Source organism: Mugil cephalus, chromosome 11, assembly GCF_022458985.1.
Source record: "Mugil cephalus isolate CIBA_MC_2020 chromosome 11, CIBA_Mcephalus_1.1, whole genome shotgun sequence".
Classification (NCBI taxonomy): Eukaryota; Metazoa; Chordata; class Actinopteri; order Mugiliformes; family Mugilidae; genus Mugil; species Mugil cephalus.
In genome coordinates, this window is record NC_061780.1 from 26395919 (window position 1) to 26417224 (window position 21306).

At 42.2% G+C, this 21306-nt stretch overlaps 1 protein-coding gene across 2 annotated transcripts in view; it reads right to left on the bottom strand.

Annotated features, from left to right (window-relative positions):
* The window catches only part of pear1 (platelet endothelial aggregation receptor 1), a 55890-nt gene that overhangs the window by 8685 nt on the left and 25899 nt on the right, over positions 1-21306 (bottom strand). For both annotated transcript variants that reach the window (XM_047598110.1, XM_047598109.1), the window contains exons 3-16: positions 19601-19702; positions 19419-19519; positions 14706-14798; positions 9115-9361; positions 7676-7778; positions 7397-7533; positions 6381-6593; positions 5388-5562; positions 5169-5289; positions 4933-5096; positions 3438-3540; positions 2394-2546; positions 1629-1760; positions 684-815 (exon numbers count right to left, since the gene is read on the bottom strand). In XM_047598110.1, the coding sequence (XP_047454066.1) occupies positions 684-815; positions 1629-1760; positions 2394-2546; positions 3438-3540; positions 4933-5096; positions 5169-5289; positions 5388-5562; positions 6381-6593; positions 7397-7533; positions 7676-7778; positions 9115-9361; positions 14706-14798; positions 19419-19519; positions 19601-19702 (1976 nt within the window). The remainder of the gene's footprint in view (positions 1-683; positions 816-1628; positions 1761-2393; positions 2547-3437; positions 3541-4932; positions 5097-5168; positions 5290-5387; positions 5563-6380; positions 6594-7396; positions 7534-7675; positions 7779-9114; positions 9362-14705; positions 14799-19418; positions 19520-19600; positions 19703-21306) is intronic.

Consider the following 21306-nt stretch of genomic DNA (forward strand, 5'->3'; position numbering starts at 1 on the left):
AGGAGATTTAACGCAATACCAGCTGAATATTATCATTATTACTATTATTATTTAGCTGTGTCCTCATACAACTTCTTCACTTCCGATACAATACAGATATATATATATATATAATTTTTTTTACTTTTTCTATCCCATAACTGTTATTTAAATGTCCGTGTACTTACCTGTGCCAAAATTTCATTTTGTTCTCATAATGAAAACAAAGATTCTTGAGTCTTAATTATTTAAACCTTGAGTTCTGACCGATACCGGGAATCGAACTAATACGATATCAGCACGATTCGTACCGTACATACTTTTATTACTTATTTTGTAGTGTGGGATTTTGGAAAAGGCAAATGATATCACTTAAACAGAGAACGATGTCAGCAACAGTAGGTATGAGGAAAACCTCACCCATCTATTATTAACCAGTGGTTTAAATATATTTCGACCTTAAACATAAGTAAGAATATTTTATAATTGAATAAAATGAAGAAAAAACGTTGGAATACCTAAATAAATCAAATAAAAACAAAAAATGCACTATTTTTCGGACTTTATCTTTATCACTCCTCAGTACTTTGTTAGCACCTTAGCACACGTTGTTGTTGTGGGTCTGAATCGACAGCTTGTATCGGAGGTTTTAGATGCAGGCCGATATAACCCACTACTGGATCAGGGTCATTATCATAACTCACGGACGGAGCAGTCGGTCGCCGTCCAGCCCGGTAAACATTCACAGTGACCGTCGCGGTGGTCGCAGGTGGAGTTGTTGGTGCAGGTGACGCAGACTTCAGAACAGTGTTTCCCGTAGTAGCCGACAGGACAAGCTGCAAACACACAATCAAACATTAGATCAGCTACAGTCCTGTACAATAAATACAGAAACAATTCAGACAGAATAAATCTGTTTTTTATCATTTTCAGTTTAAAGTAAATAAAATGAGATACTGAGATTTGTTCCATCCTGGAGGATAAATGTGGGTTGTTTTGTATTTTAAACATATTCTGACACATCTGACTCTTTACCACAGTTTAGGCCACTTTATTTAAACCATAAGTAAAACAGGAAACCGCTTTAAAGTTTTTAATGACCTCAATGTTTCATATTTTTTGTTTTTAGGGATTTTATTTTCTCCATGCACAACTAATCAGTGGAGTTTCCTGAACTCTCACCCTGCAATAATAAGGGTTTGATTTCATTAATATTTAAGTGGCTCCAGAGAAACCTCAAACAAAACTTCACGAGACAAGAACGTTTCAAAAGAAGGAGAAACTTTTCATGTTGAGTCTCAGAAACAAACCTGATGCACATGTATTTAACTCAAATACTCAAAGATAATTTATGTACTGAATAAAAAAATAATAACAAATTAAATCCTCCGGTTTGTGAATGTCCAATACACAGATCTCACTTTACAACCACACAAATATAAATGTATTAACTTTTTCTCTGCAGGAAAAAAGAATTTTTACTAAAACTGATGCGTCTCCAAATGCTGCATGCATCAATAATGTGCATATTAAACAAAGTGGAAAACAGGAAACCATTTCATTCATTCATTCATTAAAAAGTTAAATATAAGGGAGGAAAATGCAGATTAAAAAGGGACGTGTCATATTTTGTCCTGCTGTGATCAGACCTTGGTCACAGTTGGGTCCAGTGAATCCAGGCAGACAGTCACACTCTCCGGTCACGTGATGGCAGCGGTACGACTGACCACAGGACGCACACGACGAGCTGCACTGGTCCCCGTACATACCCGCTCGGCATTCTGGGAGACAAAGAGCAACGCCCCCCCACACCTGGTGTCACTTCCTGTAGCTCATTCAGGTTTCATCCACGTGGCTCCTTCAGTTCTAGGAAGTTGAGGTTTAAACAGGAAACTACTGGTTCTACTACTCACTTACATGTGTAATATTATTACTCCTCATGGTTTCACTACTTACTCTGTGCTGTGTACAATCCTGTGCAAGAGCCTGCAATCACTATCTGTTTGCAACTCAATACTTTAGGTTTGTCATGCAATACTTTCTGTTACAATCCAGTTACTTTTTGTTGCAACTTTTTGTATAAATGCCAATATTTGTATATTGTTTATTCTAGTCTTTTTTATATCTTATTATTTATGTTTCATACAGTCCACTCTTTATTCTAGTCTTTTTTCCTCTATGTTGCTGTTGCAAACTGTAGTTTCCCGACTGTGGGATAAATAAATGATGTGTATCAGTTTAAAGTCTACAGGGACGTGCTGTGGTTCAGGGACTGAAGGAGTGAATCTGCACCGTATCAAATGGTGTAATATGTTTAAACCTCAAACTTCCCGCCAGCCCTTTAGAAGCTGCTCGGATGAAACATCTTTTTTAAACATAAACCTGGATGACTGAGAACCTTCATCTCCACTCACTGTTCTGGCAGCTGACGCCCCAGTAGCCTGGACGACAGACACAAGCTCCGGTCTCTCTGGAGCACGTGTCGCTGTTGGGACAATGTGTGAAACAGGTCTGGTTGCAGTGGCGCCCCCAGAGGCCGTGTGAACACGGGTCACTGCAGCGAGGCCCTGGACAAAGGAAGGAAGAGGTGGAGATGTTAACGAAGACCTTGAAAAATACCTTTATCTGTGATTGAGACGAGACGCCGACGAGCTAAAACTAATATCTGATGATGATAAACGACAACGGGGCTCAGACACTAAAACCTGCAAGATGCTACGAGTCCAAATGAGCTGGAAGCATCAGTCTGATACTAACGCAGCCTCCATCACAGTCAGTAAGATAAATATGAAGTTAAAGAAGTCTCTGCTTATTAATTGAATTTATTTTATCATTTTAGATTTTTTTATTCTGACTTTTAACTGAATTTTACTTAGTTTTTATTTTTATCTTTTTAGTCTGGATTTTTTTATTTTATTTTATTTAATCTACTTATTAATTAGATTTTATTTATTTTATCCTTTTATCTTGTTAGTGTGACATTAAACTAATTTTACCTTATCTTATTATTTTTACCTTTTAAGTGTGGCTTTTAATTGAATTTCATTTACTTTTTCATCGTTTAGGTAATTACTAAATTATAATTTATATCTCTCTAGTGTTTTAACATCTGCACATGTGTGTGTGTTTACATACGTGTGGGAGAAGGAGGTATCTCTCTTGTGTCTTTGTCTGTTTGCTCTATAAATGAAGACTGATTGATTGACTGAATGATTGACTGATTGATTGATTGATTGATTGATTGATTGATTGATTGATGTCTGCCTCAGTAGTGAATGACGTTAAATCAAAAAACTCGCTTCCTTTAAGCCTCAGAGCCACGAGAACAAGGAAAAAGAAAGAGTGAGTGAGGCTGGTTTAAAACCTGCGTCTCTTTCTCCCTCACGTCTGCTGCTCCAGACTTATGTGTGATACCGAAGCCAAGCTGGCAGCGCACCCAGCAGGACGTCATCACTTACCCCACCAGCCTGGCAGACAGCGGCACTCCCCGCTGGAGGCTTGGCAGCCGTCGGCGTGGACGCAGTCGCACCTCTTCAGGCAGCCCGGCCCAAACGTGCCCATCTGCAGAGAAAGCAGAGCCAGCGTCAGGGGAATCTCCAGAGAGCTCGGCCAGCTCGGTCAGAGGCAGACACAATACTACGCTACTGGCACAGAGCTGGTGTGTGGACAGCCTGCTGCGCTGGCTCGGTCAAGACAAGAGGGGTGCACATCCAAAAACATGGAGTAAAGCTCAAAGACGGACCTTTCTACGCTAACATGTCCTCTATAATCATCACATATGATTCAGTCTTATCTGACGCACCACATCATTTGTCTCCTCGCTCCGATGTAGAATAAACACGTGGTGCATTTTCCTCTTATCTTGTAGAGTTGTTAAGAATGTATTTATTTTACAGAGACATCTGTTTCCATGCAGCGCTGCGGCTGTGGCTGCAGCCCAGGACGTCCAGGATGTTTTCTGTTGCTCTGAGAGGCAAATGGAGACGGATCAACTCCTAAAACTGGCCTCTTTCATAAAACTGCCTCCTGACTTTTAATTTGCATTTCCTCCTTTTTCTTTTTTTTTTTTAACAGTTTGTGTACTTTTATTGTATTTGATTGCAGGATGAATAATTCTTCAAACATCAAAGCACACACACATAGTGTGTGTTTCTGCATCTGTATTCAGAGTCAAAGTCCGATTTATTGGCCAAGTCTGTCCACATACAAGGAATCTGACTCACTTCGCTCACAAGTACAAGACAAAGCACTTAAATAAGCGCATAAACAAAAGCGTAAAGTTTATACAGTTAATGAAGAGTTACTGTGTATTCAGCGTTGATTTATTGTCTTTAAAGGGAAAAGTGTGATCTTTAAAGACCAGATGTTTCATCCTCCTTACATCCACAAATGCTGAAAGAAGACAAACTTTTGACAAACATTTGAGAATGTTTTTGATGTTAGTACGAGGCTACGTATGCACAGACAATAAGACAATAATAAACGACAGAGAGGGATAAAGTCGTATATTAGAGAGAGTCTGTCCAACTCAAATCATCTTAACAAACGTCAAAGAGAAACATTGACATTTACCTCATCACATAATAGAGAGAAACCAGCTGACGTCCAGTTCTTCCTTTTAATCTTCTGCTCCATAACTTTCTCTGTTTTTGTTCACTGGGGAAACGGTGGAGTTTCCTCCGTGTTTTCCTGATCCTGTGCTGGAGCCGTAGGCTGAGCACTGTGGCATATTTTACCTTTTAATCCAACTTTATTCTCTGTTATTGCCACTTCTCTATGGGTGAATATTGGTTAGATGTATCTAACATGGCGCCCATGAAACACGTGACCAGCTCAGAACCAATCAGCACAGAGGGACAGATCAGACGCTCTGTTCCCTGGTTGGTCAGACTCTCTCTGATATATGGCTCTGGAATACCCCACCATAGAGCCCAGACTGGTCCCGTCACTCACCGGGCACGGCTGGTCGCAGAGCGCCCCCTGCCACCCGGCTGTGCAGCTGCAGGAGCCGTCTGCAGGGTTACATTTTGCCCCGTTGGCGCAGCGGCAGGTGGCGTTACACCCCGGGCCCCAGGTTCCCTCAGAGCAGGGGGTGGAACAGTCTGTCCCTCGCCAGCCTGCAGACACACGAAGCCCACGTCAGTCGTCGCTCTCAACCATTCAACATATGATTATCTCTAATACTTTACCCTCTTTGCAGTAGCAGGTCCCATCGACGGGCGAGCAGTCGACAAAGTTCTCACAGGAACACTCCAGGGAGCAGTTCTTCCCGTAGGTGCCGCTTTTACAGGGACTCTCGCAGTGAAGCCCCTGCAGCGAGGCGGAGAGCAGAGGGTTAGAGCGGCCGCTTCACCAGCCTCACTCACCGTCAGAGTCAGAGTCAGAGTCAGAGTCTGTACACCACCCACCGTGAAGCCGGGGGCACACTGGCATCGGCCCGTGGCGCTGTCACACACCCCTCCGTTCACGCACAGACACGGCTCCAGGCAACCGTGACCATAGAAACCGTGAGCGCACGTCTCGTTACAGTAGAGCCCCGCCCACCCCGGCTGGCACGTGCACTCTCCTTTCATTGGGTGGCAGCTGGACACAAGAAACACACACGGACGTGAGCCAGAGCACCTCCCTCCCTCTCCCTCTTCCTCTTCCTCTTCCTCTTTATTATTAGTTTGGATAATTATCAAACACGTTCGCTGGTGCAGGTGTTTTCAATTATTCCGGCTGATTAGGTTGAAATCAGCTCAACGAAACACAAGATAAGACGTCGATCAGGCCTGATCCTGAGAGGAGTCTAGTCAACTGAAATAATAACACACACGTGTGTTTTTACGATGTGTGTGTGTGTGTGTTGTTAGCAGCGTTAATGGCCGCTACACGTGTGCAGGCCTTGTGACACAGATCAGCGCTGCACTCATGCACCAGAGGGAAGAAGCATTTAGCATTTATTGTCATGGTATTAACTTTAGAACCATTTTCTGTTAATAAGATAAGATCTGAGTATTTTCCGTGACCCTTGTATGTAACTTCTGAGTCACGTGTCTTGCTTCACGTCCTGTCTGGGTTTCCCTCCTCTGATTGACTGATTGCTTTCTCCTCATGTGTTCCTCTCTGAGTAGTCTCTCCTCATTAGCCTCTATTTGTATCCTCATTTGTTCTCCTACTCCAGATTTACGTCCTCATGCTTCCTCGTGTTTTCTTGTTTTCTCTTATTTTTAGAAATAATTCATTAGGTTCCTCAGTTTTTTGTGTGTTTATCACATCACAACAGGTCTCAGTCACCATCTAAGTGCAGTAAATATTATCTAAAATCCTCCACAAAACAAACGTTCAAGCTCTGTTACGCGTCACTTAAAATGGAAATATCTGCAGAGCTGTAACCCTCTCCTTCCTGCCGCTCTCACCTGAGTGTGTGTTTGTCCTGGCAGAGACATGTGCGTTCGCAGTGCATGCCGTATTTTCCTGGTGAACACATCCTGTCCCGGCAGTGAGGCCCGCTGAAGCCCGGCTCACACAGACAGGCTCCGTCGATGTTGTAGCATCGCGCTCCGTTGGCGCAGTCGCACACACCTTTACAGTCCTGCCCGTAGGTTCCTGCAGTGCACTCCTCATTACACCTGGGACACACACACACACACACACACACACACACACACACAAGAAAGACTCTATTAGAAACCCTGGATCCTACAGACGTCCATGGAACGCTGCCAGGTTGCACCTCAGACTAAGAAGAAGCCCAGATACTGAGGAGCTCAGTGTTTCCCTGGTCCAGGTCTGACAGGAGATACCCCAGGACACCATGGGTTGTCTCTTTAGGAGCATGCACCACCGTTTTCTGACTGAACACAAGCACATAGGAGCCTTACAAGCTACTTAGGACCAGTGTGAGCTGCTGCAATGAAATCCCAGCTAACCAGACAACCCTCTGCATCATTTTTCACTTTGACATTCATCTTTACGTTCATCTCTCTGTGCATCCTTTACCTGGTTCATATCAGTGGAGATAGTTCAGGATCAAGACTACACCCTACCTCATTCTACTTCCTGCACTTCTCCCTCCTCTGAGTCTTTAGGCCAACCTCCCTCTACCGAGATTACCTCTCTGATCCTGCCTATTCGTTCAAACTATCCATCTATTAAGGTTTGGTCACATGCTGTTGAGAGACAGCAGGAAGTTGGAGGACCAAAGATAAAAGAGGATGCACAGACGAGAGGGACACACTCTGTACCAGTGTTTTGCAGAAAAAGGCAGCAATGAATGAGGTCGTGTGCCATAATTTATATCAAAACACACAAGTGGCCAAAGCATTCGAATGTTTTCTCTAGATGGAGGATTAAATTCCAGCTTCAAGTAGACGGTGTCGGGCTTCGTTTCCACAGATGACGACACAAACTCTAGATTGTCTCTCGTCCGTACCTGGTACCAGTGAAGCCTTTAGCGCACTGACACTGTCCCGTCTCAGGGTCACATTTGCCGCTGTTGTGGCAAACGCACTCATCTGAACAGTTTGGGCCGAACCTTCCCTCTGGACATCGCTCTGTGCAGACTGCCCCCTGCAGGGCAACGCGCAAAAGACATGTGTCAACCCAAAATAAAACGAGCCTCCACCTTTAATGTTCATGCAAAACAAAACGACACAGATGACGGATTGTTTTTAAAAATGTGAAAGGTGAAAGGTGAAAGGTGAACACGTACCGTCCATCCAGGAGGGCAGGCGCAGATCCCTTTACCCCGACAGATCCCACCGTTCTGGCAGGGGCATCGAGCCTGGCACTTCTTTGTGCACGACTTCTCACAGCTGAGAGGGAAAAGAGAGAAGGAGAAGTCCTGAAATATTAACTGCAATCATCTACTTTTAGTCCAGATCTCTCCGTGTGTCCTGGGACATTCTTGAAGCCTTAAGTAAATGTTTTGTTCTGCAGAAAAACAGTTTCCATTTTCCATTTGACCTTTGAGAAACTCAACCTGATCTTATGACATGTAGAAGAAGTAAAGTAAGAGAATCTAACGGTAGCTCCTCATTACTACAACCCTTGGCTTTGTGATAGTTCCATGGGAATCATCAGGGCAGTTGGAACGTGTCTGTAACCAATCACATCAGAGAGGAACTGGCTGCAGCGAGCTGGTGTACGTTCAGTGCTGGGTTATTATATCTTCTAATACACCCTGGAGGTGAAATAACATGGCTGGCCTGCAAATATCCACAATTCATCACAGAGACTTATCCCATAATCTCAGCTGCCAGGCACCGTTTTTTATTTTTTTTATTTAGTTCGAAATGTTTCACATTGGCTGCGCGGTGAGAGTTTCCACTAACGCTTAGTTTTCAGTGCGCGCTCAGCCTCAGGGGCATCTAAAATAAAAATGAAAAAGAAACAGGGTGTAACAAGATGACTCATTGGCCGTCATCTCCAGATTAAGTTGCGGAACCAAACAAGAGTCCTCCCAGATAAAGAAACGAAGCGTGTTATCAAAAGAGAGAATTAACTCGATGCAGCTCTCTGAAGACGTCTCGTACCAAAAAAGGGAAGCGTCATGTGTCCCATTTACAGCGACTCTGGAAAAGGCAAAGAGCTGCAGGGCCGAGCAGATACTAGACGCACCAGCTGATTCATTCACATCCATTCATTCTTTTTATGCAGTTTCTGTTTTCCTGCACAAGTTTTTGATCTGATCTGATGCTAACAGAAGCTAACAGTGTGTGGTATATAGTGGTAAATGCTTAGTTGCACGTCCACCCTACTGTTGGACATATAGTAGGAAGGGGGTCCCACATAATCTCTCCATCAGTTTTAGGGTCATTGGCCTGAAAAACTCATTCATTCATTCACTGGTAGAAATGAACCTGAATAAGTTAAGTCTGTTAATTAGTGATGAGCCTTTTAAAAGATTCTTTGGTTTGAGTTAGAATCAGAGTTTTGTGCAGGTTTCTAAGATAAATAACGTCAGGTTGGAGATCAGGAAATAACCTGCGTCCAACAACCAGCTGTTCATGGTTCTGAAACAGCAGTAGATCCAGCGGCTGTTACATTATTCTACTGCACCTCAGACGACGTCTGCAGGTATTTTCCTGCATGTGTAGATGCATTTCAATGAACGCCAGGTGTCTGACACAGGACGGATGCTGCACTTACTAGGTGCCGGTGAATCCGTCCCGACATGAACACTCTCCCGTTCTTTTATCGCAGGATCCTCCCGTCCCACACTTGCACCTCTGCAGACAGCCCTTCCCGAAGGTGCCCGGTGGACAGGCGTCCTCGCAGTGGCGTCCTATGAACCCCTCGGGACACCGGCACGTCCCCCTGGCGGGGTCGCAGAGAGCTCCGTTCTCACACTTGCACTGCTGCCTGCAGCCGGGGCCCCAGTGTTGGTCATCACAGGCTGAAATGAAAAGGACAAAACAAAGGACTTCGGTTTTTATTTTGGAAAACTAAGGAGTAGATGCACTGAAACAGCCTGGAAGTTTGAGCTGGGCAGCTGAACATCTTCTTCCAAAACTTGCTCAGAAGGTTTTATTTATTTATTTTTTTCCAGAGCCACCTACTCCTTCAGTTAAACACCATCACAGAGGCTCCTGCTTTTATTGCCCACATTTTCCAGCCATTTAAACCAGTCGTCTTCCAGTAATGTTCCTGCTTCTCTAAACAATGAGTCAATCCGTCTCTGCAGTGCTGCAAATGCAATAAAAAGAGTGAAGCTAAGCAACTTGCACACGATTCAAGTACGACCGCTCTGTTGCTCTGTTCCCTGCGCTCTGTCGTCTTCACTTAAATATATGTAGTCGTGAAAAACTAACTGAAACTAATCGGATTAAAGTGACACAACAGAAACCAGAGAAGAAGAGCGCCTGGTGCCACGGTGCCGCTTCGGCCCGAGTGTTAAATTACCAACAAATAATTTGGACCTTTGGACGGAGATTTGCATGGAGCTCAGGAGACGGACGGGTCAGCGACGTGCGGCGGAGATTCACACAAGGTTTAGATTTCAGCTCATGATGAAGAGATGTCAGTCCACGGAGAGGAGCCACATTGGTCACGGGTGCATTCTCCAAATTACTCATCAGTTACTTTGAGACTGTCTGGGCCACGGTGGAGGAGACGTGGTGTCCAGTGACGCTGACGTAACTGATGGATGGTCGTCAGTTATCTGCTCCAAAACTAAAACCCATTCCAACAATTTCATGCTGACCTCGCTGGGAATCATCCAGAGAGTCTGAGCGGGACGTCATATTTGTCCGTGTTCCCAGAACCCCCCCCCCCCCCCCCACACACACACACACACACACACGACCGTCCCAGCTTTGAAAACTACAAGAAGCCGCTTGGACGGTTCTTCATGGAGCGTAGACTCGAGCCAAATTTGGCTCGGAGCGGCCTGCGCTGTTTATGGGACTAACTCGGAGCAGGACCCTTTCCTCCTTTGTTTGGAAGAATCATAACTCCACTTGTTCTCCGTGTGGGCATTGGACACGGCCTCAGCCAGAGTGTGTCACGTTGAGTAATGAGAAACTCAGCTGGACCAGCGATCGTGTTTACACAGACATTCTGCAGGGCAGCGGGGCAGATTTACCGGAGGGTCTGCAGGGCTGGAAGGAGACGACTGTTTCGTGCAACCACACACTGAATGAGTGAAGGTTACCAGAGACGTATGGTAAACTGTAGTAGCACTGATGCCAGTCAGAGGCAGTGAAAGATACATGACGACATCCTTACTACATCTTTAACTGTGCTACTGCTGAACACACTGAGCCGACAGCGTGCAGGATTTAGGAGGATTTATTAACTGGAACTGCATATAATATGTTTAACTGTGTTGTTATCAGTGTATAAGCACCAGTAGTTTGCCTGGAATGAGCCCACAAAGATGCACACTGAAATGTCGGCTCCTGTTTCTTTATGTAATTGAGCCAACTGGTGAAAGTTGACCACTAGGTGAAGCTAAATCTTCAGCATTGGTCCTTTAACATCCCTGACAGTGGCCGTTTCACGGTAGAGCTGCGTCATGTGTTTGGGTTTTAAAACCAATCTTCATTTACGATATCGATCCATAAACATCCTCAGATCTTTTTTTTTTTTTTAAATACGAGGCTGCTCCTGCATCTTCTCGTTAAATCAGAATCTCCCTGTGGTCTCCTGAGAAACAAACATCAGAAAACTCAACGAGATCAGTCGACGTGTCTTGAAGAGCGAGAATCTGACAGAAGCCATGACTCAGATTGGATTTAGAAAGTATGACGACAGAGAAAAGCTGCACTAAAAAAAAACTAGAGGGAAAAGATTGTGGATATGCCACAAATCTCTGGAACCGATGACAATAACAGTCTTTAGTTTGACTGGTTTGAAACTGAAACCAGTCACTTGGTTTCACAGACTGTTTAGAGGTCAAGCTTTCTTACCGGGGGAAAACTTAATTATTACTGTTCTTAAATAAAATAAAAATCTGTATTGTTTTAGTAGAATTTAGAACAAGGCATATGTGACTTTTGCTTTGATGTAAACTTTCATTTAGTTGAGTCCCGAGTGCTTCACCGACCGATATCCAAACCGTTCACATCTGCTTGTCTTTCTGCTCGCAGACAATAAATCAACTACGTGGTTTCCTCTTGTTTACCTTCGTCAAACGCTCTCCCTCCAACCAAAAAGTAGGTCCACTTCTGATTTAATCATCATAATTGAGTCAAAACTGCCAGAAATTCAACATCAGGGGAGCTTTCATGGCCAACTTTCCTGGACTAAGTGTTTGCATCTGTGCCTGATAGCGCAGCGATCTGCAGCCTGTTTGATTATTTATCCCAGCGACACAGTGAGCCACGAGTGCAGTCTGCAGCGTTTCAGAGGATCTGACCTTTCAAAACCAGGTTAACAAAACAGAAAACAACTTTTCATACAGATTTAACAAGAGAAAAGGGAAAGTAGTACGACAGTAGAACAAGTAGAAGCAGACGAAGGACCATTAGCTCTGTAACTATGATGCTATTTAAAGAATACGTCCTATTTAGGAACTGATTGAACTCACTGTGTGCAGGGCTTCGATTTGTCAGCAGCTCGGAGCCGGCGCAGGACTATTTTCTGATATTTACGACTAAAGGAAACTGCAAAACAAACTCAAGACTGGTTGAGTTTACACGCACCGTGTTTCCATTGTAGTCGGAGTCACATGGAGGTAGAAAAACAGAGATGAATCACAGAGACGATGGAGATGTGGAGACAGATCTGATGTCCCACAGCAGCAGAACCATGAATTCTACAGTGGCTGATGTTTTCACGTCAACACATATTTTTCTCTCTGAGCAGAATTATTTCAAGTGCAGTTTCTCAATGTGACGATGAACCGAGCATCAAATTAACCTCCAATTAGGTAATTCTTAATTATGCAGAATTTTAAACCTTAATAATAAATAAACAAATGCATTAGAAATAAAAATCACCCCCCGCACAGTTGTCATGAATAACAAACTAAACTACTGACCATGCCTCTAGTGGTCACTCTATGAACTGCAGTTCGGGACCTTGTAGCGGTTATCAAACTCGCACCGAAGTTAAATTAATAATCAATGATGCTTGTGAATAAAGTGTGTCTGCAAAGTGGGCATCGTATATGTCTCGTTCATGTTCCACATGTTGGTTTGGGATTTTGGTTCAAACAAAAACAGGCTTCATAATCAAATCCAAACAGAATATGATCCTTGTAAACGTAGCCACAGATTTATTGTTGTTGTGTATTTGCTGTGATAATTTGGCCCTCGGGTTTGTTTCCTTATTACATAGATCTTGGTCCTGGTGAAAACCCCAGAATAAATAAAGCCTGAGTATCAGTTATATCATGTCTCCACAGAGAGATTTGTTAGAATGACCTCTGATCGGAGCCAGTATCAGCATTACTACATGTAAACCCAGCAACCGACGCACGCTTCAGAGCTGGCATCTCTTCTCCGTCCTCTACGACCAACGCTCATTGATACGTTGGGAAAAATTCTTCCTTTTCCCATGTGTGTTGTTCGGGCAGCGGTTTGATTGGTTTCGCTCGCATCCAAAGTCCACATCGAGTCCTGGAACGTTGAGACTGCAGCTCTGTGCATCCCTCAGAGATCTCCCCTTTCAGACAAACCCCTCCTTTGGTTTTCGGTAACATATAGTTTGCAGAGTATCGTCCTCCCTCCTCTCTGTTCGCGCCTGTTCTCCATATTCATGAGTATGAAAACATCGGGCCCCGTCTCCTCTTTCCCAGAGTTACTTAGCTCAGCACACAGGCATCCAAAAAAGTGCCGGCTCTCATTCTGTCAATAATAAAAAAATTAAAAAAAAGAGGTGAAAAACTAGAGGAGTGGACGAGGAGCAGAGAGAAGGAGCGAAAACAAAGAGAAAATTAAAGTGAGGGTTCGGGGAGTGTAAGACGAGACGGAGCAGAGAAGTGAGGCATGCAGGAGAAAGGAGGAGTGGGGTAACATTTTCCATTTCCCCTTCCCGTCATCCCTCTGTCAAGACATCAACCGCTGCCCGTTAGAGCCAACTCCTTCCCTCTGCAGAGCGATGGGGGGAGAACGGAGGAGTAGGAGTGTGTACTATTGACCCAGCTGAGTGTGAAGGAACGAGGCTGAAGGCAGTGGAAAACTTCTCTCAGCCTGGGGAGCTGCGGCCCCCGTGAAACGTGGTCCCGGCCTCATGCGGTACGACGTTTGGACGCCGTCACCGTGCTCAGCTGCTGCATTGAATCACTCTTATATAACCTCCTCTGCTGACTTCACTTCTGGAGAGATCAAAATAAGCAGCAGGGGCAGGATTTATCGTTTTATTCCTTCTGCTTTAGAGAACGTCTTCGCTTCTTTAAAAAGAAACACTTAAGAAATCATGTGAAAGAGGATCGATATCTACACTCGCTACCAAAATGGTGCTGACGCAAACAGACCGAATTTTATGCCGCTGAATTAGCTCTACTCACGTCTATACACGTCAGGTTTTCTCCTGCATGGATGGAAGTGAACGTTAAAAATGTCCAAGACCAAACGTTTGTGTAAAGTTTGTCTGGACTTCACCTCTAAAGATGCAACAAGGAGGAAACACCTGGAATTAGAATCAACATCTGACCACGCGTAGCATTTTATTAAAAGACCAGAGACGTAGTGTCTCTGATGCCTGACAGACTCCGCGACACTGGTTTTAGTTCATTCTTTTCTTACTCTTAGGTGTATTTATATTATTTAAATTAATATTCTTGCTGTGTTTCCATTAGCCCCAGAAAATGTGCAAAACCTGAATATCTCAATAAAAAAACAATATCAATATAAAGGTTTATAGAAAAAGTGCAATGGAAACACTTTTATGAATTTAAGAGAATTATGGGACTTTGAGACTTTGAGAGAGTTACAGCTCTAACCCTAACACTAACACTAACCCTAACACGTACAAAGCTTAATTGGACTTTATCAAATTTTCCAAAATATCACTTTTATTTTGCGCAAAAACTGTAATGGAAACACAGCTACTGTGAATGAGAGGTGGAGGAGCGGCTCTCGCGTCCTCCTAGACCAGTAAAACAGTTTCTGGACCGGAGGCTGACATTAATGACTCATTGCATGTGGTAATGCTCCCTTGCTGTTTCCATTGGAGAGGCCTTGTGTGTGTGATGGAGAGGTGCATGTGAAGATCGGCCAGTCGCCGTTTCCCCTTTTTGGTGCATGTGAAGGACATTTTGTGTGCGGAGCTGAGAAGAAAAGGCCGTCTCGTACCGCTGGAGCAGTCGTCGCCTCGCCACACTCCCTCACACTGGCAACGGTCTGGAGCGACACACCGGCCGTGGACGCACTCCTTGGTGCAGCGAGCTGTCGATGGGAAACACAATGAGACCACGTTATTATGAAGCTTGTGTCGGTTTTTATCAGGGATGTCAAATAATGCATCATTAAGAAAAGTCACTAAGTAGCTTAATGCTTCCAAACCACTGATTAAAGCAGCAGTTACACTGAGGAGCAAGCAGAGTCAGAGGTTTGGCCGTAATTCTGTTTTTCTAAAATTATAATAACATACATTTGCATAAAGAAACAACATCTGTCTTAAACTCGAAAAAGCTTAAGCACAAGTGAACTATTGAAATCATGCAATTAATTGCAATTAAATATTTTAATCTACTGACAGTCATAGTTTTTGCAGATATAAAGTAGAGGGTGTTAAAATTAGCACATTAATAAAGGAACAAATTCCTTTCAATGACACAAATTACTTGACGAATTTGCCATTATTTTGGTTTTATACAATTATGAAAACATACATTTACATGATGAAATGTCCGTTCCCATGTTTAAGTCACATTTAAAACTTAAAAAAAGTGTAACTAAAGTTAACTATGGAAATCAGGCGATTAATCGTGATTAAATATTTGAATCTTCTGACAATCAGAGTTTTTACAGATATAAAGCAGGGGATGTCTAACGCATTAATAAAGGATGACCGCAAATTCTTTTTAACGACACTTCATACCAAAGTAATTGATAAGAGAGATAAAAACTTTAAACAAATCCATTTACGTTACATTTAGAGCTGTAAAATGTAAATGTAAAAATGTAAAAAGTGTGATAAATTTGCATTAATGGCACATTAACTATAAAAATCATGCGATTAATCGTGATTAAATGTTTTAATCTACTGACAGCCCTAGTTTATATATCTAAATTAGGTCTGTCAAAATGAAGGCATTAATAACGGATCAGCACAAGTTCTTTTTAACACCAATATTTTTCTAATGTGATCAAAGCCTGGACAACAATATCCTGCACAGGATTTGTCATTATTTTGAATTTCTGCAATTATAATAACAGACATTTTAATAAAGAAAGTACATTTGTTCCATTCCTATATTAAATTGGAACAGAGTGATAAAAAACCTGAGAAATATCCTTTTAAGTGACATTTAGAAATTAAAAAAGTTAAATTAATTTGCCTCAATCTGGAGTCAAGTATGGAAATTATGAGATTAATCGCGATTAAATATTTTGATCTATTGACAGTTTTTGTATTTTGTATTTTATGTTTTGTATTTTTAAAGTTTTGGCACAAGACAAGACAATTAAACGGTATCTAACAATATACAAAGCCTAAAAATAAAGACTTATGTTACTATATAACTACTAGTCCATGCTAGCTGTTTTATAGCTAGCATGGACTTGTAGTATTAGTCATAGTTTTTAATTTAATGTCCTTCCTCCAAATCCATGCGGTTCGTTCCAAAAACACACTCGCTTTGTGTGTCATCTCTGCGTCTGTACGCTGGGACAGATGGCGAGAGATAAATCAAGAGAGATTAGGATCCATCAGAAATGATAATATATCAGTGGCTAAAATGAGAGAAGGCCAGCCAAGGTTAACATTAACATTCATACCGCATTTAATATTCTGCCAGAGTCGATACTCAAGAGTCATAAGCAGAAAAAAAAGGACTTCTGGCTAAAATAAACTGAATTTCTTCAGAGGGTTTCAAGTAAAGTTTGACTGAGATTTGTCTTTGAAATAAAGGCTGTTTCTCCACACATACACAAATGTCTTGATTCTATATCTTCTGAGGCTGCAACATGAATCAATTAAAAACCTTTTTTTTCTTTGATTTCAACACAAATGCATCAAATCCTTCCTTTTATAAATGTCAGTTCATTTACTTTTGCTTGGCTGATTTTGCCTGATTTCCTCCGATGACAGATATGTGATATGTGGAAGATGTCAGAGGTTGTAATACATGCCCTGTTTGCCTTTAAAATGCTTTATTGTCATTATTATTGCAAACCGTTGAGGCTGTTAAAAGCTGTTGTGTTGTTAGTTTAATCAAAAACCTTTTGGGTTGAATCACATTCTTTCCCTCTCGATTTATTCCACCCGTCATAAACAGAGTGTGAGCTGCCAGCTCGACAGCTGGGCCCAGCCATGCGACTGAAAGCACCGCTGTTAAGATGCCGCTCATACCGAGCTGTGCCAACATCGTAAATAGTTCAGCTACTAATTATCTCAATTCAAACATGCATGTATGTCTGAGACTAATAATACTGCAATGAATCTCTTAATCTTTCACGAATTAAAGTGTTTTCTACGAGGAGAACGTGCTGTGTGGGTTTTATTTTCTTCAAACAATAATTCCACTCATTACTTTCTCCTCCTTTCCTGGAAGGCATGTGGAAAGCACGGGATGGAGTTCTGTGGGGTCTAGCATGTCATCAAATGTAGAAGGTAAGTGTGATTATATGTAATTATATGAGTGTGCGTAAGTGTGTTTACAGATATTTCAATCACAAAGCTGAAAACAGCCATCAGTCTGCAGAGTCTTCCCTTTTCAGGAGAAATCAGAGGCTTTTGTGTTTGGCCACCAAAGAAAACAAATCCTCACAGAGACGGTGTTGTTGCACGAGACGCTGCTCACAAAAAGAAAACCCTAAATGCAAATTATCTCCGCTGAAAGAAGCGCATTCGTCTCCTAAAATGCCAGGTTTTCAAGCACGAAGCACAGAGACCTTGTTATTACCGTCCTGGCTTTCTGTGATCACCCAGTGATGAATGAGCAGGTTTGTTCAGTTAAGGTGGACTTCTCTGAACCCATGCAAAGCGCCGTGTTGCTTTCCCTTCATTTATTCCACAGTAACAGTGTGTCAGGAAACTGGCTAGATTCAGGTTGAGAGGAATCAGCTGTTTACGAGGCCACTGTCTTAACAGCTGAGACATAAACGGAACAGTTTCATTTACACTGAATCCATTTTATTCAAATTTTTTTTTATTTGTTAGAATAAACAAACTATCTGCCAACAGAACAAATAAATGTATTTAGCCTGTAAAGCTGTGGCACCTAGCATCACTAGCCAGTCAGAAGTAGGGTGGGGGTGGGTTTTGGAAAACTTGGTTGAGAACCAGCTGCAACTAGTGCTGCATTCAGGGCAACTTGGTAAAAAACGAGCTGTGAATTGTCAAAAAAATAAATAAATAAACAAAATAAATAGCCGATGCACATATTTTAATGTTCAGCACATGGTGACAATAGACCAAACTTATTTTTTCCCGCTCCAAGTTAACCTGTAATATGAATGCTATGATATCAAAGTCTGACATTTCCAAGTTTTATTGAATGCATCATCTAATTTTTTTTCATCAAAGTCACTGTTGTCAGAAGGACTTAAAAATAGCAAAAATAATAATAACTAATATTAAATGTTAGGATGTAAACTTTGCAGTGAGAATAAGATCCTTTTTTTTGTATAAATTGAAACTGAATTAAGTGGTTAAATTGCTAATCAAATTATTCCCGTCCTCAAAAAAGGGTTAGGTTTTCTCCAAAGAAAAAAGGTTGGGAACCACCGGTTTAAAGAATCTGTATCTGTGGCTCTGCAACCAGCCTGCACACCTATCAAAACCCTGCAGTATTATCTACCTGCCCTCTCATCCACTACCTCTGCAGCGACTCAGTGATCCTGCACGTTATTTTTATTTTATTTTTTTTGTCCTTATATACCTCAGTGTTCCAGGGCCTTCACTCGTCAGCTCAGCTCTGCACAGCTCCACCTACTCAATGAATTAATTCAGCCTGCATCCTACCTGCCTTCGCCTCAGTCTGCAACAATCACCCTCAGCCTCATCTCCACCCGCCGACATGAAAATAAATATCAGCTCTGAATCTGTGTCCTGCTCCTGAGCCACAGACTAACTAGTCTGTCACTTCAAATGAAGCCCTGACATCATATTTACTGGTCTGGTCATGTTATTGGAGGCTGGTGTGAGTATTAAAAAAGAGAGTTGACAATTTTTTGAGCCACACACTGTGCATGAAAATGCAGTGACCAGAATTCACAGTAAAACTTGAGATTTTTCTCTGAGCTGATGCTGAAGAAACAACAGCTGGTGAAATGATGTGAAATCCTGCAACGAAAACATATTTAATATATTTTACTTAAAAAATTCCAGCAATTACAGACGGTAGCGCGAGAAGCTTCTGTGGGAATCGAACCCATAATTTTGGTTATCCACGTGCCACATGCTGTTCGTATTGAGTGGGCGAAAAAGAAGAAGAAAAAGCAGCTTTCAGTGAGTGATGAGGATGACTTACTGTGTGAATAAATGTGACATTGTTTGACTCACAAACCGCAGCCCCAGAGAGCGTTTTTGCTACTGCACTTGATTATCGCTGCTCGTTTTCCTGCAGCATCATCAGAATCCAGGCTCTTGTTTAACCAGGGTCTCTGTGTGCACTGGTTTCTACATATTTTACACAGACTGTTTTTATGAATAAGTTTTTAGAAAAGATAACAGATAAAATCCCAATTGACCTGGTGTTTATGAAGCCAGAGCAGCAGCAGCAGCAGAGTTAAAGGATAAACCTTCTTCTTCTTCTTCTGTTCTATTTCCTGCAGATTTGACCCTCCACAATAAAGTTCTATGTTCTATGTATGCTGCACCATGTTGCCGTGGTTACTTACGGACACATCTGCCTCCGCTCTCGTAGTAGCCCGGGCAGCACTGGTATCTCTTGCGGTAGTCGGTCTTCACCGCCTGCCTGTAGGCCGTCTTGTAGGTGATCCTGAAAGAAAAACACATGACACGCTTTAAACTTGGCGGGGGACAGGAAGTCAGGAGGAAGGAGGAAGAGAGTCGCCGCTACCTGTGGCGCGAGCATCTGTAGGAGGTCCGAGGGTCCGAGCAGGGCTCCTCGGTCACGTGGTCGTAAGGATGCGAGTAGGACTCTTTGACGGAGGTGGTGAAGCTGAAAATCAGAACAACATAAATATTCAGTGACGTGGTCTAACGGAACTAGGGGTGGGAAAAAATACCGATATGGAAATATACTGCGATATATACGACTTCTCTATATTAATATTGTTTTTTGACTCAGTTTGTCCGATGAATTATCGCCGTCATCTGATCTGACAACTTGTATTTTAAGCTGCATTTAAAATTTCTCAGTGAACCATGTAGAATATTTCAATATATCGCAATAATGTATCGTATCGTGACTCAAGTATCGTGATACGTATTGTATCGTCGGTTAAAAGTGACCCGTCCACCATCCTGATCACATCCACTATGCATGAATTCAAAGGATCCTGCTGCTCTACGAACTGGTGTGAATATTCCTGGAAGAACCTTTTTTATTAAAGGTTTTATTTTACTACTCTCTTGTCCGATCCCACCAGTGTGTGTGTGTGTTGTTCCATCTGGGAGATTTACCAGTAGACTTGACAGCAAATGACAAGCGTCTCTGAAAATTATGACTTTGGCTGCAAAGAAAGCGAAATCGGATCCACCTACAGCAGATAATTGGCTAAGCGTTAGTAAGGACATTCAGAAGATGGAAAGACTTACTTCTTAAAAAAGGACCTTTACATGGCAAGATGGGAAAAGTTCCACATTACGTTGATTGGATACTTTATTTCTTTTCTTTGCTGTGTATTCTGAATGTTATTGGCCGGAGGAGGAATCCACGGGTTGTGTGATGTGGTTTTTCAGACCCCTTGAGTGGTTGCCATAGCAACTGTTTTTTTTGTTGTTTTTTTTATCTGGATATCGGCGTTTGATGTGGACTGGTGACGATGCTCATTGTTTTTTTTTATGTTAATTTCTCTGTTTGAAATTGGAAAAAGGAGCCAATAAAATCAATGAAAAAAGAAGAAAAATGATCCAGCCTCAAATGATTTGCTGACTTTAACCTTAGTTTTGATGGAATATATATAAACCGTCGATGCTGTTGGTCCTAAAAGACTGAATTCTAATCCTGAATCTGGAGGTTGGAGCAGGTTTTTATGTCTTCATCTGGAGAAAAATAAAATCATGGTTCCCTTTGTGAGTTGAATGGACTGGTGGTGAAATGAAATGCTGACCTCCTGAGACCCGGCGTCCTCATATGGGGACATTATGTTTTAGGTTTGTTGCAGCTTCCTACTCTGCTTCATTTAGACCTGTTGTCCTCATAATGAGACACTTTTGTCTGTTATGTACTGGAAGCGAAGGGTCAATACACTTGACATATGACGTCAAAATTTAACAAATTAATAAGTACTTGTTTGAGGACGCTGGGATTACGTACATAATAAATAATCCCTGCGTCCTCACATTTTTTTTCAAAAACTACTTTCAGTTCAAAGATGGTGCTTATTTTTTATTAGTCTTAGGTTCAATAATCCAACACCTTAAGATCTTAATCTTAAGAAATGAAGATACATCCCAAACAAATGGGTCTCAGGAGGTTAAATATTTTAACAAATATCTGCAGAATGAACAACAGCAGCTTTACATTTAGTGCTAATATTAGCATGCTAATGTGCAGAAGACACTGGTCTTTCTGCCCAATAAACAAGCTATTTGTTTAAA